A 26453-nucleotide genomic window follows, 5' to 3' on the forward strand; every position below is an offset into this window, starting at 1 on the left:
TTTTGTCAACATTTTGATACATTTTAGTCGGCAGTTTCGTTCAATATAAACGTCAGCACTTTGAATCTTTGTCTCTAGCGCCGCCCCTGCATAAATGGTGAACAGTTAGAAGAGTCAGATTATGCTAAGTACCTTGAGTTCTGATAAATAAGAATCTTACCTGGAAGCCAGATATTCAAAATTTCCAAAAGCTTAGTATTCATAGTTCTTTTATTTCCCCAACATTAATTATGACCTGATTTACTGGGGGGAGCATACTCTGATACTCTGGACCCTTTGACAAAAAAGCTGAAACACGCGGTGAGATCAATTCTTTTCAAAAATAGTACAGATCATAGTACACCTACTTTCAAGTCATTAGGCCTCCTACATTTTGATGATATATATAAAACTAAATGTGCTAAAATTATGTTTGAAGTTTCAAAAGACAACGTTAATAGCTACATTTGTGAATTCTTTCGTCTAATATTAGAACCAGACAGGCTACTAGCAGTGACTTTTTCCAGCCTCAAATAAGAATAACCTACAAATCATTCTTCATAAAAAATTCTGGTATAAAATTTTAGAATAACATACCAAGTAACATAAAAATTATTTCTTCCAAAAAGCCTTTTCACATCTTTTTAAATAACTGTTACTTCAAAAATACACCTAAAACCCAAAATGATCTACAACCCCTTTTTCCCCTTTCTTTTTATATAATCGATTAAGTTTATTATTTTTTGTTTATTGTTATATTTTATCTTTGTCACAAAAATAATTTCTTAATTTTTAGCATTAATTGAATGTATATTAATTTATCTTGATCTCATACACGTCACTGGGGGTCTATTCTTAAGTGCATAATTGCCGCCCCCTCCCCGCTAATCAATTTTTGAAAAATTTTTCAACCCTCCTGCTCTTATTAGGACCCCCCATCAATTGATTTTTGCACTTTTATGTTAATTACTGTACTGAAATAAGCGTAACATAAGCTAAGTATTGTCGATGATAAATAATAGCTATATGATAGTTAAATAAGCGTACTGATTTTAGGTGCATTTTGAGTATTCAGTATATTTAACTTCATAATTTAGACCCCCCTGTTAATTGGAACCCCCCGCCAATTAATTTTGAACCTAAAATCCGACACCCCCTCTGTTTATTTTGACCCCCCGGCAATTAGGCACCTAAGAGAATATGGCTCGAAAGCTCATTCGGAGCCCTTTCAGTATGGCAATCAGCAATATTCTGTTAAACTTATGAACTATTCTTCTTCTTGTTGTTATGATTGTCGAATGTAGCTTTTGAGCATCAAATTATATATTATTTATATAATTAGTTGATTATTGTTGAAAATATACATTAATTGAACTAAAGTGAACTTTGAAAAAACTAAAATAATAATTGTCCGAAAGAAAAATCGGAAGTAGAAAACAGAAAACACGCCGCTCCATGACGCATCGTGTGTGAATAGCATGAAAAAGTACATGACGCGACGCTCGATGACGCTCAGTGACGCGCCGCGCCGTGACGCGTCCAATGTGAATTCAGCTTTAGGGTCCCTTGAACATTTCTAGATAGGTGGCATGTTATCTTCAACAATCGCCCATCAGACGTTTATTTGCAACATATGCTCCCGGTCACGATGACAGTTGTTCTGCTTTTTTTATTTGAATTTTGTTTTATTTTGTTTTGTCGTTTCCTTGCTTTTAAACCTATAGGCAGCTCTTCGGAGATCTAAACATACCGTTTTATAATGTATAGAAAGCATTAGGGATTCTCGCATGCCCTAGCTTTGCAACTTTCTTTTCTTTGATATAAGTCACTTTGAATCCTGGGTAATAAGAGGTTAGATCAGAAGAAAGCCTGACTTGAAATGGATGTCATCAAAATAAAGAAAGATAGCGGATGATATTTGACAAAAATCACTTCTTTAACAATGCTAATAGGATGCTGGGGAATGTGACATTCGGTGGAGTTGCAGTGCCCTATATTCTTGAGTTAAGCAAGTTAAAACACGTGGATTTGCAATTTGTGAACCTCAGGCTATAATGCAATGCCACATTGCTCTTAGCGTATTTTATCTGCCGGTCCCGTATAAAATGTTCTACTTTAATAACTTTAATAGCTGGATTATACTTTAATTCTGTCATAAGCATAAATCAAATTTGCACCTTTTTGCAAACAAATTTTGAAAGAAAACGGAAGAAAGCAAAACAAAAGTGTGTACACGTGCATTTCTGACAGTGGTGCATTTTTAACCTATTATTGCTGTCCATTATCTTTGGTGTAGGAAAGACTCCTTGCTGGAAAACTGACGACAAATGTGGTCTCTCCTACAAACTGACGCCTGTGAAGTCAAATAATGTGATTTTAAATTTCACAATGAAGTTCTCGACGAAAATATTTAGCCAGAAGAATAATGTGCTATTTGCTATTGAAGATGCTGATGGAAAGTTTGCATTGCAACTTTCGGCCTATACAGGTAAGGTGACATCTGTTATTTGTTATTATTCGTCTATAATATTTTATATCGTAATTTGCTATCATTATTATTCTTCTAAAATTATTAATTTGCTTGAAAACGGTTATGGATTATGTTGGATGATTTTGACAGAAGAGTTCTAATTTGCCATTATAGGTATTATGTGTGGCATTGAACTATGAATTAGCCCCGTCAAACGAACTTTCATAACCAAAGTTTAATGTGACATTATGAAATATGTTTATTCCTTTGGCCAAATTGTTCATTTTTGTTCAGTGATGTTCAGTGATGTTTTCCATCGTCCAAAATTTGCAGTTTGAAATACCTAGTTTTTTTGCTTTGGTTTGTTGCTCAATAGGGCTTTTGGCTCTATAGGCTTAGAAAAGTCAAGCACTTTGCCTAACCTTAGTTATTGCTTAGTTTTGATTTGTTTTTATAGGATGTATGAAGTCTAGCTGGAGCTTTTGAGAAACAATAGAATTTTTAATGTCTGCCATAAATCGAGGGTTTGAGATCCCTAGATATATGTTTAATGGAGGCTTTCAAAGAAATGGAAGAAGACATTAAATTTTCATTTTGCAAGAAACGCCAAGTCCAAATCTGTTTCAATAATTGAGATTATTGATCTAAAGTGTCTTTTACAGCTTCAAATGTCATTGTCACCTTTTTTAAGATTTGTAACTGGAATTTAGAATTAGACGTCTTGTAAGAGTGCATCATATTCAATATTTCTATTCATTTTAAACAAATACCCTTTTCCACAGAATGTACTTAATATTTACTAAAAAGTCTCCTTATAAAACCAACCTTATAGGTTTTTGCCCATGTTAATTTCTATTGCCTGCATCACTAACCTGCGTCCTACGTTCCATTGCATTTTGCTGGCCTTTGTACGCCATTTACCTCTACAACCATGATTTTATGTGAATGAGATTAATTGATAATAATTTTATATATCTAGTATTTCTGAATGCAAGATATTTGAATACTGCCGGAGGTTTTACGACATCTGGGAATGAAATCCTTGGTGTGAGCTCAGGAGCAGTTATCTCTCAAGAGATTTTGATCAAGCAAGACAATAGCTTACAAAAGCCATACATCTATTACAATGTTAAACCCACGTTGTCTATAAAAAGCACTTTAGTTAAGCCTCCAAATCTTGCGAGTGTAACAGTGTATATTGGTGGCTACAGTAAAACGGGTGGAGATGGTGATTTCTTCGACGATTGCATCCACAGCGCTTTTATCAATGGTGTAGATGTTGTTGGTACCTACCTGAGTGGAGGAAGCCAACAAATTGTCACCAAAGACTGCTTTTTGAAACCTACACTGAATCCTACAACCAAACCAAGTGATGCTAATCTTGTGGCAGTGGCATCACCCTTGCTTATTTTTATGCTTGCAGTTTCTCTCTTTGGAATGTGATTTCTTGATTTCATAATATTTCAATACGTTAGATGCAAGAAAAGCAATGCTTTTGCTTTTTATTAAAAAGATGCTTATAATACGCTGAAACACACACACACACAATATGCTTATTCATTTAAAATTATTGGATTCATTTCATTTCAAAGGAGAAGGGCCATAGGACAGAAGCGTTTGGCTATCTTTTATTAACAATGCAATCTGCTTGACATGTAAGGAGCATTTTCTTCTGAACCCTTTTGCAGCCCTTGTATTTTTCATTGCTTTCCGTATATTTAAAGGCGGTTGGGCTGAAATCACATAAAATTAACTCCCCGGATCTTTCCGAAAATTTATATTTGATTTCTTTACGAACTACGAGAAACTCTTAAGAAGTTTGGCTATTTGGATTATATCGTGAAAATGTGAGTATAATGAAAATATCGGCCTAGTAAATTTTGCTGGCTGGTCAGAAGACATAGGCATGATTGTATAAATCTTATTAAAACCTGGACGGCAAATTTAAATAAACATTGGCTTGACTATAAATTGACTAAATGATATCTACCAATGCATTTTTCAAAAAGAACTTGCGGAATTGTTTTTCTTCCTTTTGTTTGGAGTGTCTATAGTGTTCTTAAATTTGATGTCACGAAAAAGCTATTCTAACAATTTTTTAATTTTTACCACATAACATAGAAATAATCTTTTTAATACTTCCGGGTGAGAGGTATCCAAAAAAAGAATTGCAATTTTCTAACGGATCACTGTTATTTGGCTCTATTAAAAAATTATGAACAGACACAAAATTAAAGAGGTTTGATTCAGGCAAGAGCATTTGCTCATCTGGCCATATCTCCGCCAATTCTTGAAATTCTTCACTGATTTTTTGTATCAGGGTGTGTCAGGATGCGGTTTCAAGTTGTGGGATCGAAATTCAAAGTTTTGGAAAGGGTTGTTGTGACTTCATTATTTAAAAACTCTATTGGCTGCTGCTGCCTGGTTATACTTAAAGTTTTGATGATCAGGGGCTGTTTTTTGCTTGTGCCAATATGCTTAATACATACTGTTGGTAAAAACGAATAATTATTGCTTTGATGATCCGAGGCTTTTTATTTGCTTGTGTCAATATGCTTAATACATGCTGTTAATAAAAACGAGAAATTATTACCAGTCTTTCTTCTTTGTGTCTTCCTAAAATGTAACGTTACATAACGATTTGTTGATAAACATTCCCTTGTACACAACATCTCTTCCTCGTGACGCGAAATGCGTTGTGGTGATCTTGGTAGTGGTTGTATACCTATTACGTAAACAGCTGCATCCTCAAAACCCACCTTACACAGTGGGAGGCTCTTTTATATTCTTTTGTCAATGGTTGTGGCATCTTCAGACCTTGCACATTATCTACGAATATAGAAAAATTGGTGTCGTGTTCTATTCACAAAATAGGGTAAAAATGAACATAAACCAATAGAACGAAAGTATAAGACCATCTATACCTGCTCAAATCTTAGCTACGGCTGTCAAAGATAATAGAATGCAGTTTATACTTAAAAGATGGTCAACTGCTCAAATTGATTGTCAACTGGAAATGGGAAAACATAGTTTTCGAAGTAACTTTATGTACCATCGTTCAGTATATCATCCGTGTCAGTTAGTTCAGTCTCGCAAAGTTCATGTTTGGGGCAGAATAGTTTTTTTGAAAATAATCCTTATTGGTTCTATGGAGGAAACTACTCTAGGCTTATAGTGTTTTGAGCTCAGTTCGGTTTTTCTTAGGTATGGGCATCCTTTTTTAAAGAGCACAAGTAACGCGATAACAATTAAATGAAGTGCTTAGTATCAGTGGAAGAAAATGAAATTAAATGCTTAGTATCATTGAAAGAAGATAGAGCGTTATTCTTATTTGAAATGTATTTTCAAGGTGCGACGTTTGAATCGGTTAGGTACGTCAAGTTTAATTAAGAGCGGCATAAAAATTTGGATCGGTAGATTTTTCCGAGCTATGCCAGGAAAGCGCGTTTCAAACGTCGACCTTTTCATGTACCGAACTCAATGTATAATTTATTTTCTATCCCACAATTCTCTTGTTTCGTGAAGAGCGCATGCCTATAATTGAATTTCGGCGGGAATTAACATGGAAACAACAAAGCCAATATGGCGATTGCACAAGCGAAGGTTTGTTGTGATTGCTCTCTTGCCTCTCAGCATCCTATTCCAGACGATACTCTACCAACCCTGCTAACGTTGAAATCTTTGGGCTGCTGTCAGTTTCCTCGAAGCTGTCAACAACAAGACAGCAAGTAGCACTACTTGAACTCTCCTTCTTCTTTGCTTCACTAAAATTTTCAATTTTGCTTCTGCCATCTCCTCGTCCTTCTGGATTCCATCAGCAGTCTTCTCACAAACGCGAAGCGCATGTTTTCGGGCCATCTTGAATGCCCGAAACCAATAACCTGAAAAACTTCATATAAAAACAGTTGAGTTCGACGTTTGAAACGGCAGTCGCACCAAACAAGTCCAGGTGTCATAATCAAAATAATCTAAAAGATCTTTTGAAAAGTATGCTGTGGCACAAAAAGTGAAAACTAAAAGGGAAACATTTATCTATCTTCTTGAGGCGTTAAGAAATCCGAGGCTCGGAATTTAAAACGTGCACTCATTTGCAACGCACCATAGACGCAATAACTTGAAGTCTCTATAGTTTAGGGCGTGCTCTCTTGTTTAACAACATCGCTCCAGCCACGTTTTAAAACATCAAATGATTTCCAGCCCCTCCGCCAGCCCCCAACCCCCATTACATAAACATGGACTCTGGCAATAGTTGGAAAGGGGGGCAAGGACAAATTTAGCATCCACAACAAAAGATTTTAGAAAGAGCTTCAGTCAATTCCCTGTTTTATTGTTTTTCTGCTATTTCAAAACGTGAAGAATTTGACAAAAACTGAATTCTTAATTTTGAAGTGAGCACTGAATTCTATGAAAAATTAAAAAACTTTCAGTAAGGTTTTTAATTAATAAGCTCAATTAATAATCATAATAGTTTTTTTAATGAAATCACTTTTTTAAAAGGAAGTTTTTGCAGATATTTGAAAGGGCATGGTCGAGGAAATTGTTCAGTGGCTACACTCATGCAACCTCTTATTTCTTGGTGAAAACATTATTTTTGTGTACGAAGATTATGTCTATATAAGAGTGGTGGGGGACCCTTTAAATAAGTAAGAAAGTAAGTAAGTAAGTATGTAAGTAAGTAAGTAAGTAAGTAAGTAAGTAAGTAAGTAAGTAAGTAAGTAAGTAAGTAAGTAAGTATGTAAGTAAGTAAGTAAGTAAGTAAGTAAGTAAGTAAGTAAGTAAGTAAATAAGTAAGTAAGTAAGTAAGTAAGAAAGTAAGTAAGTAAGTAAGTAAGTAAGTAAGTAAGTAAGTAAGTAAGTAAGTAACAAACCAACGATGTGAAACGGTTTCCGGAACAGAATGCTACGCGAAGAATTCCCATTTTCCTTTAATTAGTTTCCCGCTTTCTATTGCTTGCGGCTACGAAATGATGTTGACTCAACGTTATCACTAAGTCAATTTTGCAAATCTTTATTTTGGCCGTGCCAAAAAGGAAGTTGGCACACATCTTCGCCAGGACGGGTTGATGCATCAGGTGGACCCTTTGGCGGCAGCCGAACGACACGTTTTTTTTGTTTTGATACTGGGGGTTATGTTGTTGCAGTTTCAGAATGCCAAGCGCGGAATTCCCATTTTTCTCTAATTAGCGTCCCGCTTGCGGCTACGAAATGGCGTGGACTCAACTCAACGTCATTAGCAAGACAAACGGTTTGTTGAAAGTTCATGTTGCAATTTTATATGATTAACTCTGTTGAGATGTGTAAACAGTTAAACTCTTTGAACTTCATCAATGTCAAGTTGAAGTCGGAACAAATTTATGAAAGGGAACTTCTTGAGTGTGTAATTTATTTACTGAGAATGAATGCAAACTGCATGTCACGTGTAGTGTTGCAATATACAGTAATGTTCAATGTCAAGACTGTTTCGAGTGCCAACTCGGAAAATTAAAATTGCAAATTATAAAATTTTCTTAACATTTTTCAATTTGGGTAGGGTTGTTTCTTAACTTTCGAAAAATTAAGCCTACCGTTTCTTAAAACCTGTTTCTTAGAAAAAAAGAGTGCACACAAAGGTGTTTCTGACCCTATTGTGTTATTAGGCGACTTCAATGTGATTTTGAAAGAAGAAAATCTGCGTGAAATCGACTTGTCATATATGATCGAGATCCACTATGAGTGCTATACACATTTAATCAGTTAATATACAGCTGACTACGATACACTGTTTGATCATTTCTATACGAATGTGCCTCGCCTTGTATCATTTTATGGTGTCTTAGAATCTACTAAGAGTGGTCACAAACCATTTTTTCTAACTATGAAACTTCGAATGAAACATAACCTCTTCAACTTTTCAATATCTCTGCATAATCATGAGCCGTTGTCAGTGGCGGTTCCTGCCTGGGAAAAGGGGGGAGGGGGGACAAAAGGTGTGTCAGGAACAACGCCCTTTTGGACCACTGGCCGTTGTGAATAGATACAAATGGCTGTGAATAAGCATTAATCACCATGAAACAGTGTTAATTATTGTGAATCAGTGTGAGTGTTCGACAATCGTCAAAAATCATAAATCTGATAAAGTCATCGTAAGTCAGCTCAAATGATCATGAATCTCTGTAAATCATTGTCAATCTGAATAAATAAAAACAAATCAGGCAAAGTGGTCTTAATCGATCGTCAATGGCATTGTAAACGAGAGTAAATTTTTGCAATTGGCAATAACCAATAGATCAGAAATACTGCGTCCGACTTTCTGCAAGTAAGAATTTTTTCATCCTCGCACTTGTTTATTAGTGCTAGCAATGCTACCAGTGGTCGCTTTCAACCCCTCAAAACTTTTTGTTGCTTCTTACAAAGCTATTAATATTTTATCACCTCTTTCGGCGTATTACCTAAATTCTCATGGAAGGATAATTTTAGAAAAAGCTCATGGTTACTTGCTGCCTTAGCTTTTCAAAATACTTACTACTTCCTCTACATTGTTGACAGATGTAATTGTGCCTTATTTTCCAGACGTTCTTTACCGGACCTTTATGAATTAATGCAGCCCCGGTATCATAATAATTATGTACGTTTCACTGCATTCGGTACCAGGATCATTACAAACTTCGGTAGCTAAAGGCGATTTTATTAAAATCTACTGACCTATCATCATAGAGCAATTGCAATAAACAAAGAATTATGAAAGAAAATAAGTATTTATACTAAACTTGACCGCCACCCTATTCAGACTATGCTCGGATTCCGAAGTACCTGACTTGCATTAATTAATTAAAACTATTGTTTTGACTCAAAAAAACACCGATGCTTCTTACTTCAGCAAAAACTGCATCTGATGCTTTGTAACCTAAAATCAATTCCAAGTTGATCCAAGTTGTAGCAGGAATCAGTTCCAAGTTGTAAACGTATCAAGTTGTGAATCTATTTGCCCTGCTCCCGTGTAAACGCAACAAAAAGTTTTGGATCCGCTCCAGATGGCACTGAGCCATTATTTTATCCTGTTAACGGGCTCTTGAAATCGTTGGTACTGTTAGCTAGATTTTTTTATTTGAAAGAATTCCAAGACAAACATATTCACAGTATGATGTTTAAGTTCTGCCCAAAAAGGCTTTTACTCCAGGCTGAAAAATGCAAAATCACATTTGACTTATTGAGATTTTGAACCCCTTCATTTTCTTGGTCATTTATCTTGTGGTATTTGCTAGACACGAACCATTTGAAAAGAAGTATTTTCTTCTAGAATGCAGAAGAGGCAGGAAGACATCAAAGAATGGCTATTTTGTCTACAAGGCAACCAGCGATGCTAGCCTGTCTGAGACATTAAAGATCAACGGCACATTTTCTGTCAAGCAATACAGCCGAAACCACATTGTTCTTCTTGCTGTAGATGACTCGAGTAGAAATTTGACTTTTCAAGTACTGATTGGGTAAAATGTGCCTGCGCATTTCTTATTGGCCTATATCGATCCGCAACTAGGTATATTCTATGGGTATATAGTTTTTTTCGTCATCTTATTGTCCCTTCTTTTTACGTTTTATACTCTAAGGGTGTCAGACAAAGGCTTAAATATGCTTTGAAATGATTGCTTTTCAAAGCCATTTTCAAATTTTGTACCGTTAAAAAATTTGTTTACATAGTATCCTTAAAATGTTAAATTAACAGTTCTAATTGATAGCAGCGTTATGACAGTAGCAAAATATCAATAATCACAATTGTCAAAATCAGACCAAATAACACTTTTCACTCTCATTTATTAGATACCTTGCTTTCTTGATTATCATTTTGCTTCTTTTGTGCAAGATATTATCTTTAAAGGTTTCTTTCTGCAGTGCCTCCATTACCGCTCAAGCGGTAGTCAGATTATAAAAAATTCATAAAAAGAAGAATCATTTTTATGTTTATCCTACTACTTTTATCAAACCATAGTTAAAAATTGAAAATATTTGATCGCGCTGCATGCCAAGCGGTAACCAGCCTGCCTAGACCAATCAAATTATCAGAATACACAGCTAGCCTGGGGGGGATGCATACAACTTTTGTTGACAACCAATGAATTGACTATGAACAACCGAGTTGACAACTATGGAACGCCATACTTGTCAAAATATTTTAATTCATTGAGAGTATTTAGAATTTGTATAGTATATTTAAAATTGGGTGAAAGTATTTAGATTTTGGTGAAAGTATTTAGATTTTGGTGAAAATATTTAGAATTTGATGAGAGTAATGAGAATCTGGTGGGAGTATTTAGAATTTGATAAAAGTATTTAGAATCTGGTGGAAGTATTTAGAATTGGATGAAAATATTTGGAATCTGGTGGAAGTATTTAGAATTTGATAAAAGTATTTAGAATCTGGTGGAAGTATTTAGAATTTGATGAGAGTAATTAAAATTTCGTGACAGATTCTTATTGACTCCCAAGGGAGGCTGGAACGCGACAAGCGTGCAGCAAGCATAAACATGTCTGAGTCACATGAAGACGATTCACCCCAACAAAACGAACAAATTGATATCAACGATTCTTGATAATGTACTTGACCTATCAACCGCACTACAACAACAGCAAAGTAAAACGATTGTCAGAGTTTCTAATCCTGCTTCAACAGGCAAAGTCTATGAAAATTTTGTATTAATCCCCGTCTTCGAAATTAAAATGTTTAGCGGCACTACCAGATTATTTAGCCCCCGTCAGTAGGTAGAGGTATCAAATAAAGTGATTTTAAATTTCATAATGAAGTTTTCGATGAAAATGTTTAGCCAGAAGAATATTTAGTCATTGCAATTTTCGGCCATGAAAGGTTAATTGTTATTATTCGTCTATATTATTTTTTTATCGTAATTTGCTATCACTATTATTCTTCCAAAATTATAAATTTGCTTGAAAACGGCTATGGATTATGTTGGATGATTATTGACAGAAGAGTTCTAATTTGCCAAAATAGGTATTATATGTGGCAATGAACAATTAATAAATCCCAAACAAACGAACTTTCATAAACAAAGTTTAATGTGATATTATGAAATATGTTTATTCCTTTGGCCAAATTGTTCATTTTTGTTCAGTGATGTTCAGTGATGTTTTATCATCGTCCAAAATTTGCAGTTTGAAATACCTAGTTTTGTTTGCTCTGGATTGGTGCTGAAGATGGGTTTCGGTTCCATAGGCTTTTAAAGTCAAACAATCCAGCTAACCTTAGTTATTGTTAGTTTTGATTGGATTTTGTTAGTTGATTTTGATTTTGTTTGATTTTGTTGAGACTATTCCAAATTCAGTGACAAATTTATTCAATTCATGCTTTCTTTCAGTTAAATGCTAAGTGCTTGTCTCCAGTTTTGTAAGATAGTATGAATATATGATAATAATCTAAAATTGATCAAATTGACAATTCTCTATTTTCTATCCACGTGCAGACGCTATCAGCCACGTGCATTGCAACAATTTCTCGTTTTCTGTTTATTCGTTAATTATAGGCTGCTCGATAAAGTAAGGTGAAAGTACATATCTTTTGTGCAGACATTAATTTGCCTGCTTTTTGCTTCTTCTCGTACTTCGTTTATTTGTTTATATATTTGTTTAAACTCGGAGTAGCCACTTATAATCGTCCTGTGCTATATATCAAAAGCCTATTTAGAAAGTATGCAATCATAGACATAATAAATTATATTTTGACTTAAAGAATGAAAAAGAATGAAAATCAAATACTTCACGTAACCAGAGGACTATATTTCACTTCCAAATCATCTTAATCTTCGATCTAAAAAATTATTACATTGAAACAACAATAAGGGCAAATCATGTTTCTCATCAATCGTCGTTTTAGTAACTTTCTTGAAACATTTTAGTACCTAAGCAATGGATCTAGAGCAGAGGTTCTTTTTCATTTTAGAAAAGTATTGGATTTATTTTGATTTTCATTGGAGTCACTTATGTTTTACATTGTATTGACCAATATCTTTCTTTATGCAACGTAATTTAGAGGGTTATTCTTCAATATCTCCCAAGTCGTATGGAAAGCTGTTCTGTAGCTGTCTGGGCCCCACTTGAAAAATAAGATTTGTTGCGCACATGCTATAGCTTCCTTCATTTCAGAATAAGAAAGACGCATTTGTGGAATTCAGTCTCACACCTCGGGACTCAATAGGATACACATTTGATTTCACTGGCTGCTCCTAATTTCCCACATTTCTGTTTGACAATATAAGACACCAAAGGCAGCTTGATTTTTTCAGATTTTCTTCAAATAAAGCCAGCAATTGAAGGCAGTCTGATCTCTCAAAGATTGGCTAATATGGGCAATAGGTCTTCCATCCTTAACGGATTACACTGCTCGCTTTGTCTGGCCTAGCTGCAATTATGGACGAAATTTGAAACTGCTAGCAAAAAGCTATTGGAAATTGCAGTATTTATTCAATTGCTGGAATTGAAAGATGATCATGGAAGCACTTTTGTTATGCTGTTGACAAATTTGTCGCACAAATCAAAAAGGGAACAAAATTTATCTAAAAACATCTTTACTACAACAGCCATTTGATTCAACACAGCTTTGGACTCAAAGTTGTCTCTAATTGGTTTAAATCGTTTAAGTATCGATCAAGCTCAACGGTGCGTGAATTTCACTCCCGTGAAAATAAAGTTGAGCCCAATAGGTGGCAGACTGCCTTTAAGCAAAGCTATGTTAACCAAATCGTCCTTGGCAATCGAAGTGAAATAAACTGCCTAGAGCTTCTTAACGTTCAGTTCTGTATGATTTATTACACACCGTCTATCGTATCTTCGTGAAAAATTTCACTAGTCAAACTGATGCAACAAAATAAAATTTTATAGTCAAATAAGGGAAACAATACACATAGACTAATCATAAAAAAGTACGCCAGTACTGGCGACTTTTTGTTTTTAACACTTCATCTCTATTTCAAATTTATTTCTTTCCTTCACAAGACTCTTCTGCAAGACAGTTTTGTACTATGCATTTTAACTATCCACTTCAAGTTGCCTAAATCTCCCGCGGTTTGAAACTAGAAACTAAAAAAGTTGGTTCGCTCAAAATCTTTTCCCAAAATCTTTTCCATCTTTTAGGAAATATTGCAGTCAAGATATTGGCTATCAATTTCAAGGGTTTTTCATGTGAGTAAGATAAATCTCATGTAAGAATTCGCATATGAAGCCTTCCTCCTGACAAAATTTTTATTAATTTTCTATTCGGGAGAATAACATCAACAGAGGAATGTTTTTGCTTTGATAAAAATAGCTCTCCCAAAAATAACATTGCCACATCTATCATCAAATCAGGCATCGAGGCTACATTCCCTCATCACAGGGAGCAGCGTTGGGCCGTTGGTGCATCGGCACAAGTTGCTCCACCTAACCCAAATAAAAACCCTAGATATAGCTTGATTAACTTAAATGCAAGCAGTTTTAAGTTCAGGGCAGAGAATGGACAAGAAAAGATAACTTTTCCCTACCAGGGAGCCGATGCACTAGTCCTACCTTAGATACCTAAGGTATGAGAGAGAAAGACAAAATATGGCAGGATAAAAAGCCGGACCCTTTCTAAACTAAAAAACAACAGGACCCTTTAAAAGAATACTGTGAAGTAGCTAATTCCTAAGAAGAAAAAAAGATTTTAAAAGACATGGAAATGAAAACACCCTTTGCTAGATACCAAAAAGGGAGGGAGGGAACGGGAAAAGAGAAAAGCGTTGAAAAGTTTACCAACAATGACGGTAAGCACCACCCAAACGCTTAAATACCATCATCAGAGCCAAGGGATCAACAACCCCGTGTAGAAACCAAAAATACACAACTCCTACTGCCCTATACTCCAAATGCATCGAAATGGGCACATAAGAAATGGGCACTACCAGAGTGAGAGCAAGATGATTAACACCCAAAAAGGAAAAGACAATTCAGATAAAAACAAAACCCCTAGTAAATCAAATTCTACAACATCCCTCGTGAAATTAACTCTGATAAAATTTCATTTTATCCGCATAAAAATTTGGATCGTGTTTTGTAAAAGTGGTTAATACAGGCCTTAAATGAATGGCGAAAAACGGCAAAACTCATTATACAATGCCAAAATTGTTTATACTGCTTGGAGTATATCTCATTCTTTCCGTTTGTTGTTCTGGTAATAGTGCACAAGAGGTAACATGGAAAATCAGGCCGCGTTCACACGGAACAATTACGTACCGTTCCAAAAGGTGGAAGGTTCAGAGGTTGTCATTAAATGGGAACACTCTAAAGCGTAACCTTCCGTTGAAGAAAATGCAACACTCTCAAAAAAGTCCTTCAAAAAGTGGAACGGCACACAGTGCTTCCAGTGCACACAGTTCAACAAAGAAAAGATGGCTAACTTGGCTAAATGCTTGCATTGCTCATACGGAAATACGGCACGGCACGGCACGGCACGGCACGGCACGGCACGGCACGGCACGGCACGGCACGGCACGGCACGGCACGGCACGGCACGGCACGGCACGGCACGGCACGGCACGGCACGGCACGGCACGGCACGGCACGGCACGGCACGGCACGGCACGGCACGGCACGGCACGGCACGGCACGGCACGGCACGGCACGGCACGGCACGGCACGGCACGGCGTATAAATCGGCCCTGAAGTTCAAGCAGAGAAAATTAGTTGATTGAAAGATATCATTTTCGTTCTATTTGAGGAGATTCCATTACTCATATTTCTCCTAAGCAAGATGATACCATGTCTAGCAATTTCAAATAAAAAACTTTTTAAGGCCTTACCTTGACATTATCATTAACATTTATGCTTCTTCTTTTCATCTCCATGGCAGCTTATAGCTAGGTTTTAAACTTCAAACTTACTGAAATGATATTTAAATGGTTTAAAATCGCATAAATCGCTATATTTCAAAATCTCAATTTCTCATCGCAAAGTTAATAGTTTGTTTGAAGTACAGTGAAGCCCGATTTAACGAACTCTGAAAGGAACCAGAGAATAGTTCGTTATATCAGGAGCTCGTTAAACCAAGAGAAGACGTTTTAAGGTCTTTTCAAAGTACATGCAAAAAATTTCCTTTGGTCGGCTTGTTTAGGCTTTCTTCGACTTCTATGCACATTTTACTCCAAAACACCAAACTAAATTCAAATCTAATGGTTAGTCTTAAAAAATTGTAAATCTTAACGTTTCTCTTGTAGTTTTAAACCAAGAGATTGGCAAAGCTGGTATCACTTCACTTCTATTTAGCGGCCTAATGACGTCTTCGATTACTTTACATTCTATTTGTCTTTTTCTGCTTCTATATCTGGGCCTCCTAATAAAATTTTGTCTTCGCTAATTGCCAATGACTCATATGTAAAAAGATGTTCGTTAGTCTCAATTTGCTCATTCGCATTAATTTTTGATGCGATTAATCTTTCACCTCGTGCTCTGATTCTATCAGACAGTGCTTGGAATCTATCATCAGCATGTTTTTCCGATTACAAAAATGATTTTCCCCAAGAGAAAGTGGAAAACGAACACCGAAAATAATTAAGTTTAAAAACAGATAAACAAATTTATGAAAAATGTGTTATATTGAGGACAATTATAGCGACATTACGCCAAATCCGGTATTTGTAGGCAGTTTGTAGGGCAGAATCCAGGGGATCAAACATTTAGTTCGTTATAACGGAAAGTTCGTTATATCCAGAGTTCGATATATCGGATTCCACTGAATATCGATATTATTCTTTTATAGATCCCTTTTCATGTTTAAAGTTTTTTGACAATTTATAGACAGATTTGATACTTCACACAAAACCGTATGACTTGCTTTTACAATTTTGAGAAACGAAACGGAGGTATATTATTTTCTTCATATAATTATAGTAAAAACTAAACGCTATTTTATAGATGCTCTCCGAGAACCTTTTTTTTTAATAAGAATACCGCAGACCTTATCTCTTTTTACTGCCTTAAAATCTTAATTTTATTCAAATCGGTAATATTATTACTTTAGAATGTTTTGGAAATTTGAAACTAATGACAGCTTTACTCGACTCTGGTCATATAAGCTTCTTAATTCTAAGCTTCCACCCCTTCTTAGTTCCTCATTTTTATTCCTAGCAATAAATCATTGTGCAAATTCTTATTTTGGTTGAAATTTTCATATATTATTTTCTTTTCAATGATATCGCTATTTTTTTATCAAACCATTTTTCTTACTGCTCTGTCTACCTCATTTACTTCATTAAGAGCACCTGGTTATAATATTTTTAAGTAAACACTTTTGATCAAGTTGCAAATATGATTCACACTGAATCAAGCAACCGTACCTCTTATTTTGAAATCCTTTTTTGGCGTGGTTCCCTTTTCTCATACTCGCATATAAAACCATCTACTACTGCATCGTTTTATATTTTCCTTTGATTTTTACTTTTAATATAGTCCCAGATCGTTAACTCACGTAATGTTTTTAACCGCAGTGCTCTTCCAATTCTCTATCTCTCTCGGTTCTGAAACCTGAGCTTGTTATGTACCTGCCTAAAGATAGTAAATGGTGACTTCCACGTTAGATAAGCTAACATTGAACTGACAACCCGTATAGAGTCACTTAGTTTGCTGAGAAGAAAAATTTTACGTTGAGCTTATTGTTCATCTGTTTATCAGAGTTAAATGTTTTTACTATAGAATTTCGAGAGGAATTCAAAAAAGTTATTGTCACACCTACCAAATGGCATAAAATTTGTTAATGTAATTTTGAAAATGTTTGATTTAACGGTGATGGAAATTGAAAGACTGTTGACTAAATAAAAAGACACAGATGCTATCACTTGTTACGAGATAAATCGATTTTTGAAAGTGGCACTTGAAGTCAGTGCGTGAGCAAAGGCGTAAACAACAAAGGTTGACTAACAATAAAAAATTTTGAAAGCCCATTAGCCACATCTTGTTATTAACGATTTTTGCTGAGTAGAGGGAGGTGGGTCAGAAGGGAGACAACAGAACGATTTTCTATTATCGGAGCCGATTTGCTATGTTGGTGACATATCTAATTCACTCTACGTCCGTCAAAGGACGAGAAACTTCGACTAGAAATTAGAACGAATGGAGATGATATTGTTTTACTGTAAATTTAAAATGGTTTGGCAAGTCTGAAATCGAGATTCGTTCGCTTAAAGTAACTGCTATTTGCAATGCAAGAAGTCAAAAAGTACAAAAACTTGCTTACAAATGTTTAACAAATTGCAATCCTCTTAATTAAATTTTGAACTTTGCCTTGTTCATTTTCCTGCCGGCTATACAACCCTCGATTCATTCCTTCCCTTGAAATAACAAGTTTCTACATTTTGCTATTGTGTTTTGAACTATTTCTTGCGAAAGTCCCCGTTGTTCTTTCAATGCAGCCACCCTCTGATGCCAGCTAGCAACGACATTCCAGACAACTTTCACTCTTGAAATAACAACGTTTGGGTTACTTCGTTATTATTGATTTTCTGTTTGTTTCACTTTGCATTTTGCTAAGGAAAACTTATTTACTTGGGGCTAAAACTAGGATCTTGATCTAGTTTGTTGATTACCTTGTTCATTTCATTCTGAACTTCAAATTCTGAGAATTGCGAAGCGGAAAACAGTCAAGTATGATGCGTGGTGTTTTTATGTTCTAAGGCGATCTACACAATTAAACAACAGTTCTCGAAATCTTCTTTTCTGCTGCAAAGGATAACCACAGGGGTAATCCGTTTCCACGAACAGTAAAATACAATGCGCCTACCTTGCGGCATTGTTTGCTTTTCTTATTGGCCTTTTACGACGCCATCCCAGGCCACCCGTTATTTGAAGAAGCCTTAAAATCACCTGTACCTTAGAATTGACTTAGGAAAGAACGATTTTAGCTTCCTTTGACTTCCTGAAGTTTCTAATCTATTTACAAAAAGTAAACTGAACTGAACTACGACCTGTTTCGGTAAACAGAACAATTTGTTACATAGACTCAAGAAGCTTCAAAATTCCGTATTTGTTTCTATGCTTTTGAATCGATTTACTTTATTGTTCGTTGATCAATGCATCCATTCATTTGTTATTTGTTTTGTTCCGTTGGTGTGACCGGAAAATGTTTATTTCACTCCACGAGATCTAGAGGGAAAAGCTTGTATGATAGTGGACAGAGGATGAAAAATAATTCACTTTTACAGCATAGGCCTACTTTGCTTTCAGCCTACTAGAAACAGACACCATTTTGGCGGTTGTTCATACTTGATTCAAATCTAAGAGGGAACTGGGCAAACATTGGCGGTAGCTCTTGTTGTCTTAGAGGCAGGATAAACGAGAAGAAAGGACCAATTCGATGAAGATCACCTGTCTTCGTATCTAATTATGCAGAACCAAGTGACAACAAATAAGTACGGAAGTCGACATACTACTTTCTTGTTTTGTTGGAAACAGGCTGAGTGCTAAGTTGATGGAAAGTGTAGGAGCTTTTAATCCCAGAGGCAATCATTTCAGAAGGATAGACAACCTGAAAGATATATCTGAAAAACGTTATTGTGAATTGGAGGTATTATAATTCTTCAAGCTTCCAAGGAGTATTCACATAATTTTCTGAATAATCAATTTGCGTCATTGATCTCTTTCATTGGAATTGAAGTCAAATTTTCAACTGCGCGCTTGAAAATATATTGTTGTCAACCATATATACCACATACAGCTTCTTAGTTGATCATTTTCAAGGCCATGGTGTGTCGATTCTGTTATTCTGTGAAGTTTATAATTCTACCAGTTGGGTAGGAGGGGGTGGCAATCGATGCATCAAAAATTGATTAATCACCATGGACATTAATTCTCTAAATTTATACGCCAAACAAATTTGGATTCTTCATGCTATGATCATCACTACAAATTGGAAACAGACGTCCAGCAAAGCCGAATGAGACAGAAGTCCACGTTTTATCTCGATTGGCGCCTTTTTTCCATGTGCGCAATTTGCAAAGTTTCAATATTTACCATAGAATTGTAACAAAGGGCAACATAATTTTGCCTATAAAACGGTGCATCGACCTTTCTACAGCCACTTGGTCACATCAAAGTAAAGTGGAAGTTTCAAGGTGGAGCATGCTATAGTTTTGCTACCTCGAACAGTTTAACGAAACAAAAGTATTTGCAAAGGAAAAAATAAAGGTATATTTTATATTTTTGTTTCTATTTGTTTTAAAATCATTCACTTTTGACAAAAGATATTTGATAAATAGTAATACTTTCTACATGAAACAAGCTTTAAAGATTTTACTTTAGGTATCTTGTACCTTTTTAAATGTCATCAGTATCATTTGCTGATAAAGTTAGCAAACATCAAGTCAATCTTTTATTTTATAACATTAGCAATATAAAATTAAAAATCCTGTTCTTCTTGCATTTCGATCCAGATAAAGTCGAAGTTTTAGCCTGTTGCAAAGTCAAAGACTTTTCTCAATTAAATATTGCTGTAAATTTCAAATCAATGCAAATGCTTACGAAATTCATTGGATCAGCAAATTAAGTATAGATTTTTATAGAATAGCATTTGAAGAATTTGTAAAGGAGCCGAAAGACAACTTTTATTGCCGATTAATGAAAAATTAGAGCGATTTTTTAAGAAGAGTCAAGATCTTACAATAATTTCCAACTAAGCATTTCAATTCAAAATTGATCAAAACTTCTGGTCGTCTGTGTATTCTGATTGAAAGGAAAATGTAAATTCACATTTATATCTAATAAAGAACCTCTAAACAATAAAACAAAGAGCTGCCAGGCTCACTTTAATAAAAAAAAGTTTGCAAATGCTTCTTTGTATTTCCTCTGCTTTTTTTCTATTTCGTGGCTTCTTTACTTTCTTTGTAGCATCTCAAATTTCCAAACTAAATGATTAACCTGTTTTGTTAACTATTCAATAGCGTCCTTTTCTGAAGGAAAATAAAAACAAATCACAAAGGCTGGCTTCGGGAAAATACTGCTTGCATAAAAAAACAGAGATGGCCCAACTTCCAAGCACAGAATCATCAACATAGTGATTCAGTGCAAAGATAAAGATTCTTAACAGTCTATATTCTCACTTCGAAAAGATCAACGATCTACAATGTCGTTGTTTGGTACTTTAACTGGTCAAATAAGTTTAACAGTCTACTGTGTTATCTTGGCACTTGCAAACATACTTGTTATTCTTTGTTTTTCGATCAACCGGCGCTTACGAACACTGGCAAATCGCTTTGTAATAGCATTGGCCGTTAGTGACCTAATGATCAGCGCAATACTCGTCCCAATTAATATATGGCTGCCAGATAGCCCAGCCAACGGGCCATTGACTGCATTTGCTCTTTTGGCATCGCTTGGCAACATCTGCGGATGTACATATGATAGATACAATGCTATAAAGAACCCACTGCAGTACCAAAGTATTATGACAAAGACAAGATTCATCATAGTTTTAGTCATAGCGTGGACAGTGCCAATGGTTATAGCACTCGTCCCACAAATTTGGGTACACAATGCAGAAGCTCTGAATCTTTCCCCTCTGGATGTTTTTACCTATGAGAAGAGGTTCGTGGCATTTATGACAATTCTGGTCTTGGTCATATGCCTGATTCTTACTGCAGTTTATGTGTATATATTCATGGTTGCCAAAAAGCACTATGATGCGATGAAAAAAGCTGAGATGCACAGGCCTAAACTTGAGCCAGAGAATGACGATGATGGAAAATCAAAGCGCAAAGAAAGAAGATCTTCAACGCTTCGAAATTTTTTCAAAGCTATTAAATCGACCGCCCTTTTTGCAACTATCGGAGCAAACTTTATTTGCTGCTGGCTGCCTTTGATAATTGTTAACATTGCGTTTGCTTTTGATTTCATGGATTCTTTATCACTTGTCTTCCTGAAAATTGGAGCAATACTCATGTACTCAAACAGTTTTCTCAACCCACTAACTTACGCTTTCTTTCAAAGGGAATTTAGAAGTACAATTTTTGGTCTTTTTAAAAAGAGGAGACACGTTTTGCCATTTGGAAATACATCTTATGTCAAAAGTGAAAACATTTCAGCAAACAACAGAAGTTATTGAAGTATTGAATTGTACTCTTTATCAGTTGTAATCAAGAAGTATCGTAGAAAGTCGATTCATATGTTTGCGCATTGTAAAAAGTAGATGATGTTATTATAAATATCATGTAAGCTGCTAAATGTAATTGAGATAAAGAGTGGAAATTTTGTTGAATAGTAGAAACCGCTAACTGATTCAACAAAGAGACCAAAAGTTTTTGGCAACAAATCGCTTTGTTTAAAAAGCCGGAAAAGCTGTCATTAAGCATCGAAAGATTTTTATGCTTTAAACTCCCAAGGCTTGATAAAACTTTGAAAAAAGTTTTGAATGCAAACATTTTATGCACCCTTCATGATTTCTATTGTGATCTAGTTAAACAGGCAACTTTTGCCTCGAGCTAAAGCTTTGCTACGCTTTTGAGTGGACGGACCCAAACAACCTGGAAACTTTTTGAATTAGTTTATTTGCTTCATGCCTAGGCATATTATCTTAACCAATATTGATACCCCCATTCACAAGGGATGTAGATCTAGATAGATCCGCTCCCGAACTGGTACAAATTGGTCTAGAATTTACACATGACCCAGCTGATCTCAATCAACTTTTATGCACTGCCTGTATCCGTTTGGAATCAAACTGGCCGTAAAAATGAAATCAAATCTAAAAGACACCCGAGCCCATTTACATCTAGTCTTCAGTAAATGCGGTCCAGTCTTCTTTTTCAGCTAAAAGGTAAAATTGCTATTTAACGTAATAGCCTGTAAATTTTTTATCAAATTTTGCCACTGAAATGAACAGCATATTGGAATTTAGTGCGTCAATAGAGCATGAGCAATGAGAATGGCTGAAAAACTTACACTTGTAACGTTCTCTTTCCTTTTCTTTCAAGCTTGTACAATGGATAGCTACACTAGAGCTCGTTAAGACCAACTTTCAACAGCTCGTGTTCATTTGGGTCTTCACATTCGTCTAATTTTGCTAAAATACTTAACGCTTGATCTTAACTTCATTATATCGATAAGGTGGTAATTTGAAGTCTGGGTGATATTCACAGAGAAGAAAGTAGCAAAGATAGAAGCAATATTAATTGTTATTAGAATTCATTTGCTTTAGTAACATATGTATGAAAATATGTACATTGTATGAATAGTTTATTGCCTTGCTAGAAATTAGAATGTAAAATACTGTTTTTTTCATATGTAAAAAATATATTGAACATTCAGTATTTTTCAAGAGTTGCTAAAATCATTGCAAAAAACTTGACTTGAATGTTTTTGTTTTCAAGCTCTGCAATCACTGTGACTCAAGTCTTTAAGAAAAAAATGATTTATGTTTTATAAATATTTGCTTTCGATAATTAAGTTTGGACGCAGGTTGTAAACAAACAAGCAGCGACCATGTTAGAATTGTTTGTTTGTTTTGCGTTGTCATCATTGTCAATTATTTTGCGTGCTGGTATAAAATTTAAATGCAAGATTTACTAAAATTGAAAATACGTATTAATCTTTATAATCTGAAGTCACAAATATTGTTATCTGAAAGCGAACCATTGCATAAATTGATGATCTCTATCCATTCTAAATTGTTCTTCTTGAAAGAAGCTTTCTTTAACTGCAACATGTTCGACAGATTGCGCCATAATAGCTAAGGGCGAGGTGCAATACATTAGGTTGTTGCACAAGTCAAAAAAACGGGAATGTAATTTTTAAAATAAAATAACAATTACTTAAAGTTGTTCAGTTTTTAGACTTCTAGTATTATCAGCCTTAACTCAGAAAATGATTTTCCAAGGGTTTAGGATGCGCTAGCCATAAAAAGAGCCAAACAAAACTAGTTTAAGAAATATTAACCTTCTAAGCTCAATTCCTCGATAATCGGGGTTGGCAAGTCGCGATGAGACCATTTTACGAGTCTTACAAGGGTTCTTCGGAAATTTGTTCCTAACTTGATTACATAGCACGATTATTCAATTTCTCCTGGGCAGGTGGCAGTTGAATTGTCTTTTTGTCAATAGGTGTGCAACATAAGTGGCTGAACTTTATTTATTTTGCACGTGGCCCTCAGACATTTTGCAAACACTGGAACCTTCTGTTGTAAAAGTACACGTATGTTTGATAGACATTTTACTACTGCGTGCTCTGAAAATAATTCCATCACAACTATGAGCTAAAGATTGAAAATAACTTAGAATTGAATTGAATGCATTCTGTGATTGAATTGAATGCGTTCTGTGATTGAATTGAATACATTCTTCAGTAAATGACTGCCTGATGTTATCCTTGAAATTGCTTCATCTTAGCCTTAATCAGTGTTTCTCTACTATTGTCACGACTAACATGAAATATGTCATATACATATAAACATACATTGGTTTTGATAAAACGTATTTACTTGTCAATGATCTAGCAGTATCCGTCATTATCGGACCATTTAGGTTTCCTCAAAAGGTTGGAAATTAAAACAGATTAACAAAGCCAAATTCAATTTCACAAAGATCTTTATAAGTCAAATGAAAGAATGATTGGAATAAGTGGATATAGGTTGTTTGTGCATTGCACAAACGTCTTTTAAACCTAAAACCATTTTCCTCAGTCTGAAAATGACCGATACTGCTAGATCATTGACTCAGATTTAGATTATCTGTAACAACAGATATTCTTTTATTGGACAAAATTTCCAATTTTGAAAAGGATTTCAAAATTTGCGATGCACAAACAACAATTATCAAAAGCTCCCCGGCAGTGCTATTAGCAAACTTGGATATTTCATTATATAAATAACTCGTGGCCAGGTGAAAATTGGATAAGGTTTTTAAGTAGAATAAAGAAAAAAGGCTCTTAAAGGATTTGAAATCGCATCTGATTTTGTAAAAGGGATTTTCGTGAAGATGGGTTTTTCAGTTTTGTTAAGAACTCGCCAACTTTGAAAGTCCACTTCTGGTAAACAAAGAACAAAAGCCGTCATACGTAAACGGAGCTTTTCTGGATATATGTCGAATTGTTTATTAAAATGGCTATTGAAGATCAAAATTATATTTCAGCAAGTAAAGCAATAGTTTAGCATTCCTAGGATAAGGATAAGATTGGTTTAAAAATTAACAATGGAACCGAAAAATGATAAGCTATAAAGTCAGCCGAACTGATTTCATTGAAACTCACCTTGTTGAACTGGAAGCTTCGTATGAATCAAATTAAAAAGACATCCAAAAGCCGCTCTGTAAAACAGTAAAGCTCGGGGTGCAGCTTTTTCTGCCTAAATTTTGTTTTTGAGCAATATTGAACGTCCACGTAACAGCAAGAGATAACAGTATTAAAAAAATCCATTTTACAAATGTTTGCTTAATTTCTAAGGGCTTAAGTTGCGACACCAATGGTGCCTTGATGCAGGGTATTGAAATGAACTTATGGGAAACACATGTAGAGCTCATTTTTGGTGACATCAGGCTCAGCAAAATTGCCGCACTTTTATAATATTCAATTAACACACTTACTTCCAATTGCTTGTTACACCGAAGAGGCAGTATTCTGGTTAACTGTAACTTCTTGAGCTGTAATATTGAATAAACTAATGAAACTACTTCCACAAAGGAATTAGAGTTAAGGAATATTTTTAGAGAGCCTCTCTTTCTGGCAAGTGTCACAATGTAAGATATAACCACACTGGTGCGTGTTTTTCAAGAGTAATAGAAACAGGGCAAGTCATCGCTTTGTTTACAGAAACGATTGATAGGAAATGTTCCTCTGATCTATATAACGCTAACAGTGGCGTTCCCAGGGCTGCAGCAGCGGAGGTGGGAGGGAGGGGCCAGAATTTTTTTTGACCACGCCCTTCAGACACTCGCAAATGCGGGAAAACGCCCTTTTTGCAAAATTTCTCCCCATTATTTGATTAGTGTTAGCTACGGTAAATAGCAAGTATTTTACAATTGTTATTGATACAAGCATACAGTATACTGCACCCCCCCCCCTCCCCCAATGAGTTTTACATCATTTTTGGACAAATCTCGAGGATCATATTTTAGAAAACTAGGGGGGATCCGGACCCCTCTATTCCCCCCCCCCCCCCCCTTGGGTACGCCACTGAACGCTAATAATATGTTACAGGTCAATTAGAAAATCTAGTTTTCATGTCTTACATTAATGACAACATTACTTGTAGGTTTGATCAAACAAAAGCCTGCAATCACCTTTTATCAGCTAATTTTATAGAGCTGAACCTTCTGATCATTAATCTATTATTCATTTCAATATAGATTGTAAAGTTTTAACTGGATGAGAAGGGGTGAACTCGGTTTTTATAGTGTTGCGTTATCTACATGTAATCAGTCGAGACTGATTATCATATTTGAAGGGCCTAGGGGGGCTGAAAAAACCCTATCATAAGATGACAGTCGGGGAATCGGAAATTATTCGAGGCATTTTCAATGCAATTGATAATAACCAGTGTTAATAGGATTGGGCCAAGATAAAAAGGAATGTTTAAAAACATTGCAGCAGTTAAAACTGCACTACAAACAAAGAGGAAAAGTATGATGTTTTGGCTGACATGAGCAAAGGAACGGATTGCAAATGTCCGTTCAAGTGGTCCAGGGATGCGAGCAACAGCTGTTCCAAAGTCATGTCTTTCCACGTGGTTCTTAGCGGTAGAAACTCTTTCAGATACTACCTCCTAGCTAGGCCTAGTTCGCTTCAACTTCAATATTTATATTCGAATCGTTTGAATGTATGGAGATGGTAATATTCCATATTCTATCGCTTAATTCAACTTCTTAATGACCCTGTGTTGATTTTAGCTCTAATTGTAGGGCAGTATTTTTATGCGGATATGTGTGCAGCAAAAAATTTACTGTAAACTAACGAGCAGATCAAGTCTGGCAAAAGATGAGAGAAAAGTTACTTTCATCGAAGTTGTCCAAAACATAATTCCTGCCAGGGGCGGATC

General features: G+C 35.4%; 2 protein-coding genes across 3 annotated transcripts; both read left to right on the forward strand.

The window, feature by feature from the left end:
* The first annotated feature begins 1932 nt into the window (after positions 1–1932).
* LOC148959447 (uncharacterized) lies at positions 1933–5041 on the forward strand. The gene is made up of 2 exons (XM_089110603.1): positions 1933–2467; positions 3429–5041. Exons 1-2 carry the CDS (start codon positions 2368–2370, stop codon positions 3890–3892), a joined length of 564 nt encoding a protein of 187 aa, XP_088966729.1. The 5' UTR covers positions 1933–2367; the 3' UTR covers positions 3893–5041.
* A 13266-nt stretch (positions 5042–18307) lies between these two features.
* On the forward strand, positions 18308–25473 carry LOC135685708 (beta-2 adrenergic receptor). 2 transcript variants are annotated; one of them, XM_065201734.2, is made up of 2 exons: positions 18308–19621; positions 20374–25473. In XM_065201734.2, exon 2 carries the CDS (start codon positions 20556–20558, stop codon positions 21531–21533), a length of 978 nt encoding a protein of 325 aa, XP_065057806.1. In that variant the 5' UTR covers positions 18308–19621; positions 20374–20555; the 3' UTR covers positions 21534–25473. The 2 variants fall into 2 exon arrangements, with proteins under 2 accessions (XP_065057806.1, XP_065057795.1); XM_065201723.2 differs by having other exon boundaries at positions 20389–25473.
* The last annotated feature ends 980 nt before the right edge of the window (positions 25474–26453 follow it).

Source organism: Rhopilema esculentum, chromosome 10 (genome assembly GCF_057945365.1).
Source record: "Rhopilema esculentum isolate cy_ngs chromosome 10, ASM5794536v1, whole genome shotgun sequence".
NCBI lineage: Eukaryota > Metazoa > Cnidaria > Scyphozoa > Rhizostomeae > Rhizostomatidae > Rhopilema > Rhopilema esculentum.

What these genes read in the sequence shown, in the direction of transcription:
- LOC135685708 (XM_065201734.2), top strand. Translation starts at nt 20,556, where the DNA reads ATGTCGTTGTTTGGTACTTTAACTGGTCAAATAAGTTTAACAGTCTAC.
- LOC148959447 (XM_089110603.1), top strand. Translation starts at nt 2,368, where the DNA reads ATGAAGTTCTCGACGAAAATATTTAGCCAGAAGAATAATGTGCTATTT. An exon ending in GCAACTTTCGGCCTATACAG is followed by an intron (nt 2,468 to 3,428) that starts GTAAGGTGACAT and finishes TTATATATCTAG; the next exon opens with TATTTCTGAATGCAAGATAT.